This window comes from Cucurbita pepo, chromosome LG02 (assembly GCF_002806865.2).
Source record: "Cucurbita pepo subsp. pepo cultivar mu-cu-16 chromosome LG02, ASM280686v2, whole genome shotgun sequence".
Classification (NCBI taxonomy): domain Eukaryota; kingdom Viridiplantae; phylum Streptophyta; class Magnoliopsida; order Cucurbitales; family Cucurbitaceae; genus Cucurbita; species Cucurbita pepo.
The window spans coordinates 7,911,999-7,924,064 of NC_036639.1; the positions used below are offsets into that span (position 1 = coordinate 7,911,999).

The 12,066-nt window shown below is 38.2% G+C and overlaps 1 protein-coding gene across 1 annotated transcript; it reads left to right on the forward strand.

The window, feature by feature from the left end:
- LOC111788646 (ribosome biogenesis protein BMS1 homolog) lies at positions 1-5,870 on the forward strand. The gene is given in 14 exon segments (XM_023669069.1): positions 1-69; positions 150-340; positions 459-669; positions 780-1,020; positions 1,231-1,640; positions 1,785-1,922; positions 1,924-1,950; positions 2,079-2,401; positions 2,504-2,603; positions 2,683-2,901; positions 3,231-3,470; positions 4,011-4,220; positions 4,953-5,426; positions 5,520-5,870. Coding segments are annotated over 14 exon segments (3,009 nt in total). The 3' UTR covers positions 5,676-5,870.
- The last annotated feature ends 6,196 nt before the right edge of the window (positions 5,871-12,066 follow it).

Sequence of the window (12,066 nt, forward strand, 5' to 3'; positions counted from 1 at the left end):
ATGATTGACGCAGCGAAGTTTGCTGATTTGACTTTGCTTCTAATTGATGGTAGTTACGGTTTTGAGATGGTGAGATACCATGATTCCACTTATTTGAAGATTATAATGAAATTTGTTATGTTAATTTAAATATCTTACCAACATCACAGGAGACTTTTGAGTTCCTCAACATTTTGCATAATCACGGACTTCCAAAAGTTATGGGAGTTCTCACTCACCTTGATAAGTTTAAGGATGCAAAAAAGTTGAGGAAAACAAAGCAGCATCTTAAACATCGCTTTTGGACTGAGATACGCACAGGAGCAAAATTATTTTATCTGTCTGGGCTTATTCATGGAAAGTAAGGATCTTCTTCTTCACTCCTATCTTCAAACATTCATTTTTGTTACACTTCATCATTGAATGTTTGCAATAGGTTGATATGTGATTTTGTATACTCAATTTTCTCTCATCGACAGGTACACTAAACGTGAAGTACACAATCTTGCTCGGTTTATCTCTGTGATGAAGTTTCAGCCACTGTCTTGGCGTACCAACCATCCATATGTTTTATCTGATCGATTTGAAGATGTCACTCCACCTGAACGAGTTCATATGAATAATAAATGTGATAGAAATATCACACTATATGGTTATCTTCGAGGTTGTAATTTGAAGAAGGAAACTAAGGTACCACTTCTCTGGTTGATGCTTTTGCTTTTCTGTAGGATTTATTATCTGTTTATGTTATTGTTTACAACATTGTTTTTACATTACCTTATTTTCAATGCATAAATCAGGTTCACATCTCTGGCGTGGGTGATTTTAATTTGGCTAATGTAACCAGTTTGGCTGATCCTTGTCCTTTGCCATCTGCTGCCAAGAAGAAAGGACTACGTGATAAGGAAAAATTGTTTTATGCTCCTATGTCTGGGCTTGGGGATCTTTTGTACGATAAGGATGCTGTTTATATAAATATTAATGACCATTTCGTTCAGTATTCCCAAGTTGATGATGATAAAGAAGTTCCTTCAACCAAAGGTAATTGGCTTCCATTATTTTACTGCCTTGATAGTTGTCATGGGAAAATAGAAGATTTAGTAAATTTAAAGAAGCATGTTGAAAACGGTGAATAGTCATCAATTTGGTTTGAATATTTAATTACTACTCATTTTAATTTTAATACCACATTCTCTGCATATTAGCAGTCATCCGTCACTTATTTTGAAGTAACTCTTATGCTATAATCAGGTAAAGTTCAAGATGTGGGTGAAGTTCTGGTGAAGTCTCTCCAGAACACAAAATATTCAGTTGACGAAAAGTTAGAGAAGAGCTTCATTTCCCTATTTGGCAGAAAACCTGACAACTTAAATGGGATCCATAGTATTGAGCCGGCAGAGCAACGTCAACCTGGGTTGGTGGAACTTGATAGACCTGGTGTAATACATGATACCGATGATTCGGAGTCGTCCGATCAAGATGACCTTACCCCGAAAAAGGCTAAATTTGAAAGTGAGGGCACTGATGAAGAAGAGCATAATGATTTGTTAAATCAGAAATCCCCTGTTGAAGACCATATGAAGGAACATATTGAATTTCATGAAGGGAGGCTTAGGAGAAAAGCTGTTTTTGGAAATGATGTTGACTCTGATGATCTCATGGTAACGTGACTGACTTAATTTTGGAAATGATGCGGCTGTTCATTTATATTTTGTGTGCACAATCCAATTTATGTCAACTTTGCAGGCAATGTGCCAAAAAAGAACGTTGTTAGTGTCCTTATATTTTCTTTTATATCTTTGTAGGATTCAGATGAAGAAGAAGATGACAATGACAGTGATGTTGACGGTCAAAAAATGTTGTCAGAAGATGATGAAAATGAAAATGAAGATGAAGATGAGGATGAGGATGAGGATGATAATGACGAGGAAAATGGTATTTTCCTTGTAAATCAAAGGCGAGGGAAATAAGGTTTACTCTTTGCACTAATTTTTTAAAAATATATTCCCTTTTTTAAGATTTCATGTTTTTGATTGTTGGTTTTCCGATTGTGCGAATAGTGGTCACTTTTTAACGTTTTAATATATTGTTAATGGCAGAATGAAAGTAAAGCAGTGGATGGTGCAAATGCCAGTTCTGAGGATTATTCTAAATTTACAAACTTTTTCAATGATAATAATGTGGAGAGCATTCGTGACCGCTTTGTCACTGGTGATTGGTCAAAAGCTGCTCTCAGAAATAAATCTTCTCAGGACGAAGTTGAAGAAGATGATGTGTATGCTGATTTTGAAGATCTAGAAACTGGTGAGAAGTATGAGAGTGCTGATAAAACTACCGGTGCCATGGTCCAAAAGGCAGAGTACTCAACAATTGAGGAGCGCAGGCTGAAAAAGCTTGCCCTTCGGGCACAGTTCGATGCTGAATATCCTTTTGATGATCTTGATTATACTTGTTTTTTCCACCACCTTTTATTTATCTTAATTCTCTTTTTTAAGAATTTGTTAGAGACTTAACTCTGACCTACATATGCTGGATCTAAGGCACCGGAGGATGGAAGTGATATAGAAGGTGAGGGAAAGTTAAACCACAGTGAAGCTAATGAAGGTGATGATTATCATGACAAGGTAAACCTTCTCCCTCCTTTTTAAAAGGTTGGTAGTTTTTGCATGACCCTGAGCACTGCTTCATGCTTGATTGTTTCAGATGAAGGAGGAAATTGAAATTAGGAAACAAAGGAATAAAGCTGAACTTGATAATATTGATGAAGCCTTCCGGTTGGGGATTGAGGGCTTCCAATCAGGGACATACGTAAGATTGGAAGTTCATGGTGTTCCTTGTGAGATGGTGGAGCATTTTGATCCTTGCCAGCCAATTTTGGTTGGAGGAATTGGGCCGGGGGAGGATGACGTTGGATACATGCAGGTAATATTTTAAGAGATCTCTCTTTTTTTTTTTTATTAACTTGATTAGTCTGTATTTTTTTTCTTGTGTCATGCTGAGAAGTTGTCGATTGCATGTATCTCACCTTACTAAGTTTCCGATAATGTAATTAAACCATAACACTCTAACCCCAGAAGGGGTCATGAACCTGATATAAAGAGATATATTGAGATTGAAGCTCTTGTCCAATCACTCTATCGATGTCCTTCATTCCTTGATTAAAGCTTTATTTCTTTTTGGAAAAGTTATTCAAAGTGTGTTCTTCTTTCACCCAGTTATCTTGCAATAATATGTTAATAATATGTTTGCAGGTCAGATTAAAACGACATAGGTGGCATAAGAAGGTACTGAAGACTAGAGATCCATTAATTTTTTCGGTTGGATGGAGACGTTTCCAAAGTACCCCTGTTTATGCAATTGAAGATTCAAATGGGAGGCACCGCATGCTTAAATATACACCTGAACATATGCACTGTCTAGCAATATTTTGGGGCCCTCTAGCCCCTCCTAACACAGGGCTTATTGCTGTTCAGACTTTATCGAGCAATCAGGTATACTGGAAATTCTTTTGTAATCCTCTTGGTTTGGTGGTAACTCCTTGTCTCCACCCCTTTGTATTCCTTTTTGAAAGTTAAGGTCTAGTTTCTTATAAGAAATGAAAGAGTGCAGGAATAGTTCTCTGGTTGGTCTGTCCAAAGTGTTCAATTTAGATACCATCTGAAGTATTCAATTTGGCATAAAAGCGAAAGACGGCAAGAATGAATGCCAAGTGTTCGTAGCTATCTTTTGCTATTTGTATTCTAGATGAGGCTCTTTTTTGTGAATTTATTTTCTTCTTCATTTGAGAATGTCTTATCCTCTGGAGTCTTCACGAATCACTGCATTTTAATTCATCTTTTATGTACATATTCTTGTATGACATGAACATTTGATTAATTTTTTTCCCCATAAGCATAAGGTTTGTCTTGTGCCATTTCAGCTGTTTGCATTATAGATTAAATATTTGATGCCAAACTTTACTTTGAAGTTTTTATTGCCATCTTTTGTTGGCCTTTTCTAGCTTTTTATAGACCTTTTGTATGGCTTCTCAGGCATCGTTCAGAATATGTGCAACAGCTACTGTGCTCCAATCCAATCATGAAGAGCGGGTGGTCAAGAAAATCAAGCTAGTTGGTTATCCATGCAAAATTTTTAAGAAGACAGCACTTATAAAAGATATGTTTACTTCAGATCTTGAAATAGCTCGTTTTGAAGGTGCATCTGTTCGAACTGTCAGTGGTATTCGAGGCCAGGTCAAAAAGGTATGTCTGTTTCAAATAGAGACATTTTGCATGTTATTTTTCCTACTCATAGAGAGTTTATTCTTTTTCTGTTTCTTTCTATTGTAATGCTTACTACAGGAAATTCTTATGTACCTCACCCGTACTTGTCCTGACCCCCATATTTTTTCCAATTATATATTCTCTTATAGTCTGCTTGCTAATGAACTACTGAACCGTGATCTGGCTTCTGTTTAAACAGTGTGAATTATTGGTTCTTATGATGACTTTTCATGATATATAGGTGATCGGCCGTAAATATTTTTGCCTTGTATTTTCTATCATTTTTTTTTCCAATGAAAGCTTAGTTTCTAGATAAACAAAAAAAAATATATAAAAGTTATTTACTGAGGAATGAAACTTAAGCCTGGCTTGCTTGCCTGCTGATCTGATGAAAGCAATAAAAGAACAAATAGAAGATTTATTTATCAATTTATAGATTTTGTAACTGAATGACCCTTACCAGTTCTTCTATGTAATTTGCCATTGTAAATCTGTAGATGGTCAATATGTGTAGCTAGACGTAGGGTCAAGTATTTGCAGGGATGTTAGGATATCATTTGATTACTTTTTCTTTCTCGTCTGTTGATACCTTTTACAGTATTGTAAAAGTATTGATTCTCACTCCAGGCTATGTTGGACGCCTGGAATAATGATATCTATACATCAATGGATATTTAATTCCTAGTTTCAACCAATGCTATCTATCTGCAGGCTGCGAAAGAGGAGATTGGTAACCAGCCCAAGAAGAGAGGGGGAGTCCCCAAGGAAGGGATTGCTAGATGTACCTTCGAGGACAAGATTCGGATGAGTGATGTAGTTTTCTTGCGTGCATGGACTAAAGTTGAAATTCCTCAATTCTACAACCCGCTGACTACAGCATTGCAACCTCGTGGTCGAATATGGCAAGGGATGAAAACTGTGGCTGAACTCAGGAAAGAACATAATCTTCCCATTCCTGTGAACAAGGATTCAGTGTACAAGCCAATCGAAAGGCAGAAACGGAAGTTCAATCCATTGGTGATTCCCAAATCATTACAAGCAGCCTTGCCATTCAAATCAAAACCAAAGGATAAACCTAGTCAACAGAGGCCACTTCTTGAAAAGCGAAGAGCTGTCGTGATGGAGCCTCGTGAACGGAAAGTTCATGCTCTTGTTCAGCAGCTTCAACTTATGAGACATGAGAAAGTAATGCATTTTTTTTTTTTTTTTTTTCCTTCTCTTAGAATATAATAAGATAACTTCTAATCCATATTTTCTATCTCAAATTTGTCCTTATAGATGAAGAAACGAAAGATCAAAGAAGAGAAGAAAAGAAAAGAGCTTGAAGCGGAGAATGCCAAAAACGAGCAGCTGTCTAAAAAGCGGCAAAGAGAAGAACGGCGAGAGAGGTATAGAAAAGAAGATAAAATGAGAAAGAAAATTAGAAGTGGATGAGGTTTGGGATAATATTATATATATTATGGAGATTCACCCAATAGGTTCTTCAAATATATTCGGATGAGTTTTTACATGTATTCTTAGAGTTTGTTATTAGGTGATCTTTTAGTTGATGAAAATTTTGTATAATCTTTACAGTTTATGAAAGAAATTTTATCTAATTTCATTGGAAGGTGAATTATAGGTTTTTTGAAGGATGGAGGAAGATGATGTCCTTACAACTTTCTTTCTTCATGGCCCTTTTTTATGCCTCTCAAGTTGATCACACGAAAAATACTACAAATTTTCTCGCAAAAATTACAATAAATCCGCTTCAAGAATTTGAATGATTGAACAAAGTGAATATGAATTTGTAAGTATAATGATGCCAGCCGATTCACATTTTTCCTGTATCGATATGTATATTTGACACTAAACCAAAACCGAGCATTTTCTTCACTGTTCATCTTAGAAGAAGCATGATATGTGGTACACCACAGAGCTCCCAAAGCTAGAGGAAGCTCTGCTGCAGGCTCCAATGGTCTAGGACACTCAAAAAATGTGCAGCCATGAACTTTCTGAATCTTTTCGTGCATTCTCTTGGAGAAATAACAGTGGGCAGTACATTTTTCGAGAGGAGGGAGAGTTTTACCCATGTCTCTAATTGCTTGTCCTAGGTGTATTGTTTAAGATAATCGATTATCCCACATACAAGTTCTTTCTCAGCATCGACCCCAACAAGCAGAGAATAATCCATAACATTTATCGACTGCGCACGTTATGCTAAAAACTGTCAGGAAAAAAAAAAAAAAAAANATATATATATATATATATATATATATATATATCTTCCAAATGCATTCATGAGGTTAAATCAATGGCAACTGTAGTCTCTATATAAAACTATTTACAATATCTCTTTCTTGTTATTTTGATTGTGACACTTCTATTTTTATTCCCCTTTTCATACCTACCAATGGTCTCTAAAGTTTAAACAATAACTCAAAGAGACCAAAGAAGTTTGAACTGCTCACCATTTCTAATCAAAGATGTTAATGAAGACATGATATCTCATTTATAATAGAAAAGTATACCTGATTGCTTGATAAAGTCTGAACAGCAATAAGCTGTGTTAGGAGGGGCTAGAGGGCCCCAAAATATTGCTAGATAATGCATATGTTCAGGTGTATGGTGTATGTGGTGTGTCACAATCGCTTTTTCTTGTTAGCGGATTTGACAATTGTGTGGTAGTCATTCTCAGCACTGAGTGAGTCAAGTCAACTTCAGATTGCGTTGCCTATGGTCGGGCAACGTATACTCATGCCTCGGGCCCCGATTTGAAAAGAAGATTTTAGAAAACGGAACAGAGAGGCTTTGGAAAGAGTTTTGAAAGCAAGAATGAGAGAGAGATTGAGAGTAATGTTATATAGCATGTAAGCGAAAGACAACAACAACGGCTTAAATAGTATATAACTTTACCGGTAGGGAGAATTTGACAAGTAGTCTTATCCCCCTATAGTACATTTTGAGACATTTCATGTCTACCAGGCGTAGCCATGATTTCGACGAAACGTCATACTCTTAGCAAAAACAAGAAGGAAATAATACAGCATGACAGCAGTAAAAGAAAGTGATAAAGTAGTACAAGGCAAGGGTTTCAGCGTGTAACAGGCATGCGGCTGTGGGCGACACGCTTTGGACAAGCATAATCGTGACATTGTGGCTGGCACCTAACGGGGACGTGTTATGGAATGGGGCTATAAGTGTGTTAGGATGAGCGGTAGACATGTGTCGCACACAAAGTGAAGCAACGTGGCTGACACCTAACAGGGACACGAATCGTAGATCCGACCCACTTTGCGTGACCTGAACTAAATTCCCAACCCATATCGATGTAGTTGCTCCTATCTATGTGTGCCATGGTTTACGTAATGAATGAATGTACTCCTTTCAGACGCGCCTAACTACTCGTGTGTGAAGTCCTGCGTATTGCCCCTTCAAGCACATGTGCGGTCCAATTTTTTGGTCGGTTCGACCTTCGTTTGTCAGTTTTTTTCTCTAGTTTTGATACTAACCTTAATTCAACTTGAATTATGGTCTATTAGAGAAATTTGTGAAATTTTGGACCTCCTAATATACTACAAATCTAGCTTAGAAGGGCGGGCACGCGTCATCCAAGTAATTATTAGATTCCCTTGAGAAATACTGGTAAGGATCACTAGATCGATCATGCATTCTATTTTATCCAACCTTACGTGGTTACAATGCATGATTAGGGCATTAAAATATCATACTAAGCTGTGAATAAGACGCCTATTTCAGAAAAATTCAAATAGCCCCTAAGATAAGATTTTGAGTTACGTGCTTTTTCTCTTGTGCTAGAAAGAAGGTTCATATATTGTGAGCAGCGTTTCGAGTGACTAATGATGTTATCTCTTTGTTGAGCTGAATGCATGAAATTGTAGGATAGCTCCGGGTGACTATAGAATGTAGATATCTGTATTGAGTTAAGTGTGCACTAGAGATATGTGAACTAAATGATGACCCAGGACAGGACGCCTCTAGCACACCAAGCACTTTAGGAATATGAGTGGCAATCTACTAGTCTAGACCTTAGTACTCTCAAACTAAGAAAACTTGAGGAGTTCGTAAAGAGTACTCTAGAGTTGAAAGTCCGTGTCTTAAGTCGCCTAGACATCCTTAAGAACCTAGTTTCAGGAATGTTTAGATTATGAATTTTGGGCTTTAGGTGATTGTGATAATTATCTCCTTAACCAATCTTGGTGAGAGAGCCAACTTGAGATTAGAGCACTAGTGCTAGAGCGGTTTTACATTTACTTGGGTCAGTAAATTTTTCCAGTATATCAAACACCATAGGATTGTCGGCGGCGATCAGAAGTCTAGACCTTAGTGCTCACAGAAATTGGACTAACCTCGAGGTGCTAGTACCGAGTGTCTTGGAAATGTGAGATGAGGTTAAATCGCCTAGACGTTTTACAAACCTAGTAGACCTCCACACTGTCACAATCACACTTTGATGGCAGCGAACTTGCGATTGTGCGGCACTCACTTCCCAGCAACAAGTGAGTTAAGCCTATTTGTTCTTGCGTCGCCTACAGCCAAGCGACATATGCTCAAGCCTTTGGCCCCAGTTCAAGAAGAAAGTTTTAGAAAACGGGGGCAAAGAGATTTCGAAAGAGAGTTTTGAAAGCAAGATTTAAGAAATTGAAATTGGTGTTATATGGGAATGTAAGCAAAAGGCAACAACAACGGCTTACTGCATATAACTATCGGGGAGGGAGAAGTTGACAACTAGTCATATAACCCTATAGTACATTTTGAGGCATTTCATGTCTGGCAGGCCTAGACATGATTTTTCCGAAACGTCATACTCCCTAGAAATACAAAAGTAAAATACTACAACATGAAAAGACATAAGGGGCTTGGTTTGTCATGGGCATGCGACCATGGGCAACACGCTTTGGACGAGCATGTCCGTGACATCCTCCCCCACCTAATTGGTTGACGTCTCTGTCAACCGACTATTTTCAAACCTGGCGATGTGGGTGGCGGCAAAGTCGAGATCTTCGGCGCGTTCCTAGCTAGTTTCTTCCGTAGGGAGATTCTTCCATTTGACAAGGAATTTGCGAATCCTCCGTACAGGTCTTCCTATCTTCCTAACCCTGTCGGCTAGGATCTTCTCTACTTCTTTGGTGTCTCTTTGTTTCAGATCAATACTCGGTCTTGTGATTACATTTTGCTGATCATCGTCTAGATCGGGGTGATAGGGCTTCAAGTTGCTCACATGAATTACTAGATGAATTTTTATCCATGTGGGTAGCGCAACTTTGTAAGAAGTAGCCCCGATCTTTTTGAGGACTTCAACCGGGCCTTCATATTTTCAAACTAGTCTCTGGTCCTTTCGATTGCAGAATCTGATCTGTTCTGGCCTCAACTTGATGAGGACTTGGTCTCCTGCTCGAAATATGATTTCTTGTCTGCCCACTTCTTCATGTGCTTATAAGCTTTCTCCAAATACTGTAACACCCCAAAAATGGAGGAAAGCCACCTATGCAAGACCCAAAGGATTCAAGGAAGAAAATTACGAGGATTAAGCAAGGAAAGGGGTTTTAGTAAGTCATTTCATACCCTAAAAAGTAGTCTTAAGGACTTCAGACCTTTGGAGAAGATTGGGAGTGAAAGCATAAGCGAAAAGGACAAAAAGGTCATTTTTCCAATTATTAAGAATCTTTCTAGACTTTTAATTCCTTATCCAGAAGGAATTTCAAGATGCTCAATAAGGGAAAAATGAGAAGGAAGAATTTTTAGGAAAATTATAGATTTTTTGAGAAAATAATAATAAAATATTTGGAAAGTGGCAAATTATCAAAATACCCTTGAAGTTAAGGATAATTACGGTTTGCCATTCTGCTAAAAAATCAGAACCTTCACAGTGCCTTCTGCACAAAATCCTTCGAATCTCGACTCTCGACCGTTGGATCTCCTCCAAACTTGTATATATTCTAGAACACTCACGGATCGTCACACCAAACGGCTAGGATTCAAAACCAAGGTCGGTGAGGCTCTGATCGGAGTAGATATTTCCGACGGATTTTCCAGAAAATCCAACCAACAATTCACGATGATTCTAGAGCTCCCTATGTCGGTTTAAGTTTTTTCTATAAATTCTGAAGTTGGGACAATCGTTTGGAACAAGAATCGAGCAAGGTCGATCTCCCAGTCGTTGGCAATAAGTGTTTAGATTTTGCGTCTCCTACTCTCGGGTTTCTTCTAAATTCGAGAGCAATTCTCCACCATTTCCTTTCAAACTTGTTCCTATAGCTTCTAAACAAGATTACCCACAAGTTCTATGAAGGAATAGAGTCCTGAAAGTGTCTAGAAACCATTCCCCCAATCCAATCCGCCATTAAAGAGCTTCAAGGAAAACTCAAAATTCCAATCCGAGGATATACAAGTATTCTTCGAGTAAGGACGATCCCAATAGGTTTATGCACCTCCAAGGAATGTTTCCATAGAAGACCACGAAGAGAAATAACCTCAGGAACGTTCCCAATTGAAGAAAATCCGTTTCGGGCTCAAATTGGAGGTAAGTGTCGAATTCCTATCTACAACCTCTTTTCCTTCAAATTAAGGATTCCTCTAGCTTCATAGGAAGAATTCGAGTAACTTTGCTGAAGGAATGGAGAGCTGAAACGTCGTAGAACAAGATACCCAAGAGATCGAAAATTGGAGGTGTTAGGTAACTTGCAGACCGAGAGTGGTTTCTAAAAATTAAGATCCCACACTCAAAGTCGTTCCTCTAAACCAATTCCTTTATCTTGAATGAAGAATAAGGAAGAGGTTTCGTGAAGAAATCGAGCTTCAAAAACCCCTAGAATCGGCTACCCAATAAGAAATCCTCTGTTTTTACTCCGGCGAGAAATCATATTTTGGACGAACTTTGGAAGCAAATATCTTAGGTTACAATCCAAGAAAAGGTACGAATTTATCCCTAGCTCTTCCTTCTAACACTCTCTTTAAGTTTCATGAAGGAATCGAGGGGAGAAACGGCGTGATCGGAGCTAGGGAGGGTGAGTTACAGACGGCGGCGCAAACGGTCGCGCGCGTCTTCTTCCCGTCTGGAGGAAGAAGACGATGACGTGGCCAATTCAGTTGAACCGGCCATGTCAACCCAAAACTCGACCTTCCCTTGGTTTTTCTCTATTTGCCCTTTCAAATTGATTCTCATAAAAAAAACTTTATAGTTCCAGAAAGTAGACACAATAAGGAATCTGTGAAAGGAAAGTTGAAGTAATTCGGGTATCGGAAGCTCAAGAAAAGAGGTCCCGAACGTCGACAACGAGGTAAGTAGCCACCTTGGACTTTTTGTTAAGAAATACTTGTAGAAATCGCTTGGATTTCCATATGAACCCTAAGCCAAGTATGAACTAGGGTTAGATGAAAGAAAAACTCAAAGAACTGCAAGTTAAGACCCTAACCCGATCAAATTGCTCGGTAATTAGGTAACGTTAGAATAACCTACTAGATAAACTCCACTGCCTATGAAATTTTATGTGAGTATATTATAGCATGTTGAGGTCATATATGAAGTTTGGTAGTCATTGGATAAGGATAGGTAGGTAAACCAATAAGTGGTGCAAAATGACCATAATGCCCCTAAGGATATCTACCTACGGTTCATGACCTAGATGACCTCCAAATGCTATGAAACCCTGAAGTAGATCTTATTTTATGATGTTTGATTATTTGGTGAAGCTTGAGAGCCATTAGAAAACGTTAAGTAGCAAAACCAAGAATTAGAGATAAAATGACCAAAATGCCCCTAGGTCACTTATGAGATTTCAGGGTCTATACGTGCTCCGAATGATTTTCTATTTCTTATAAGGTC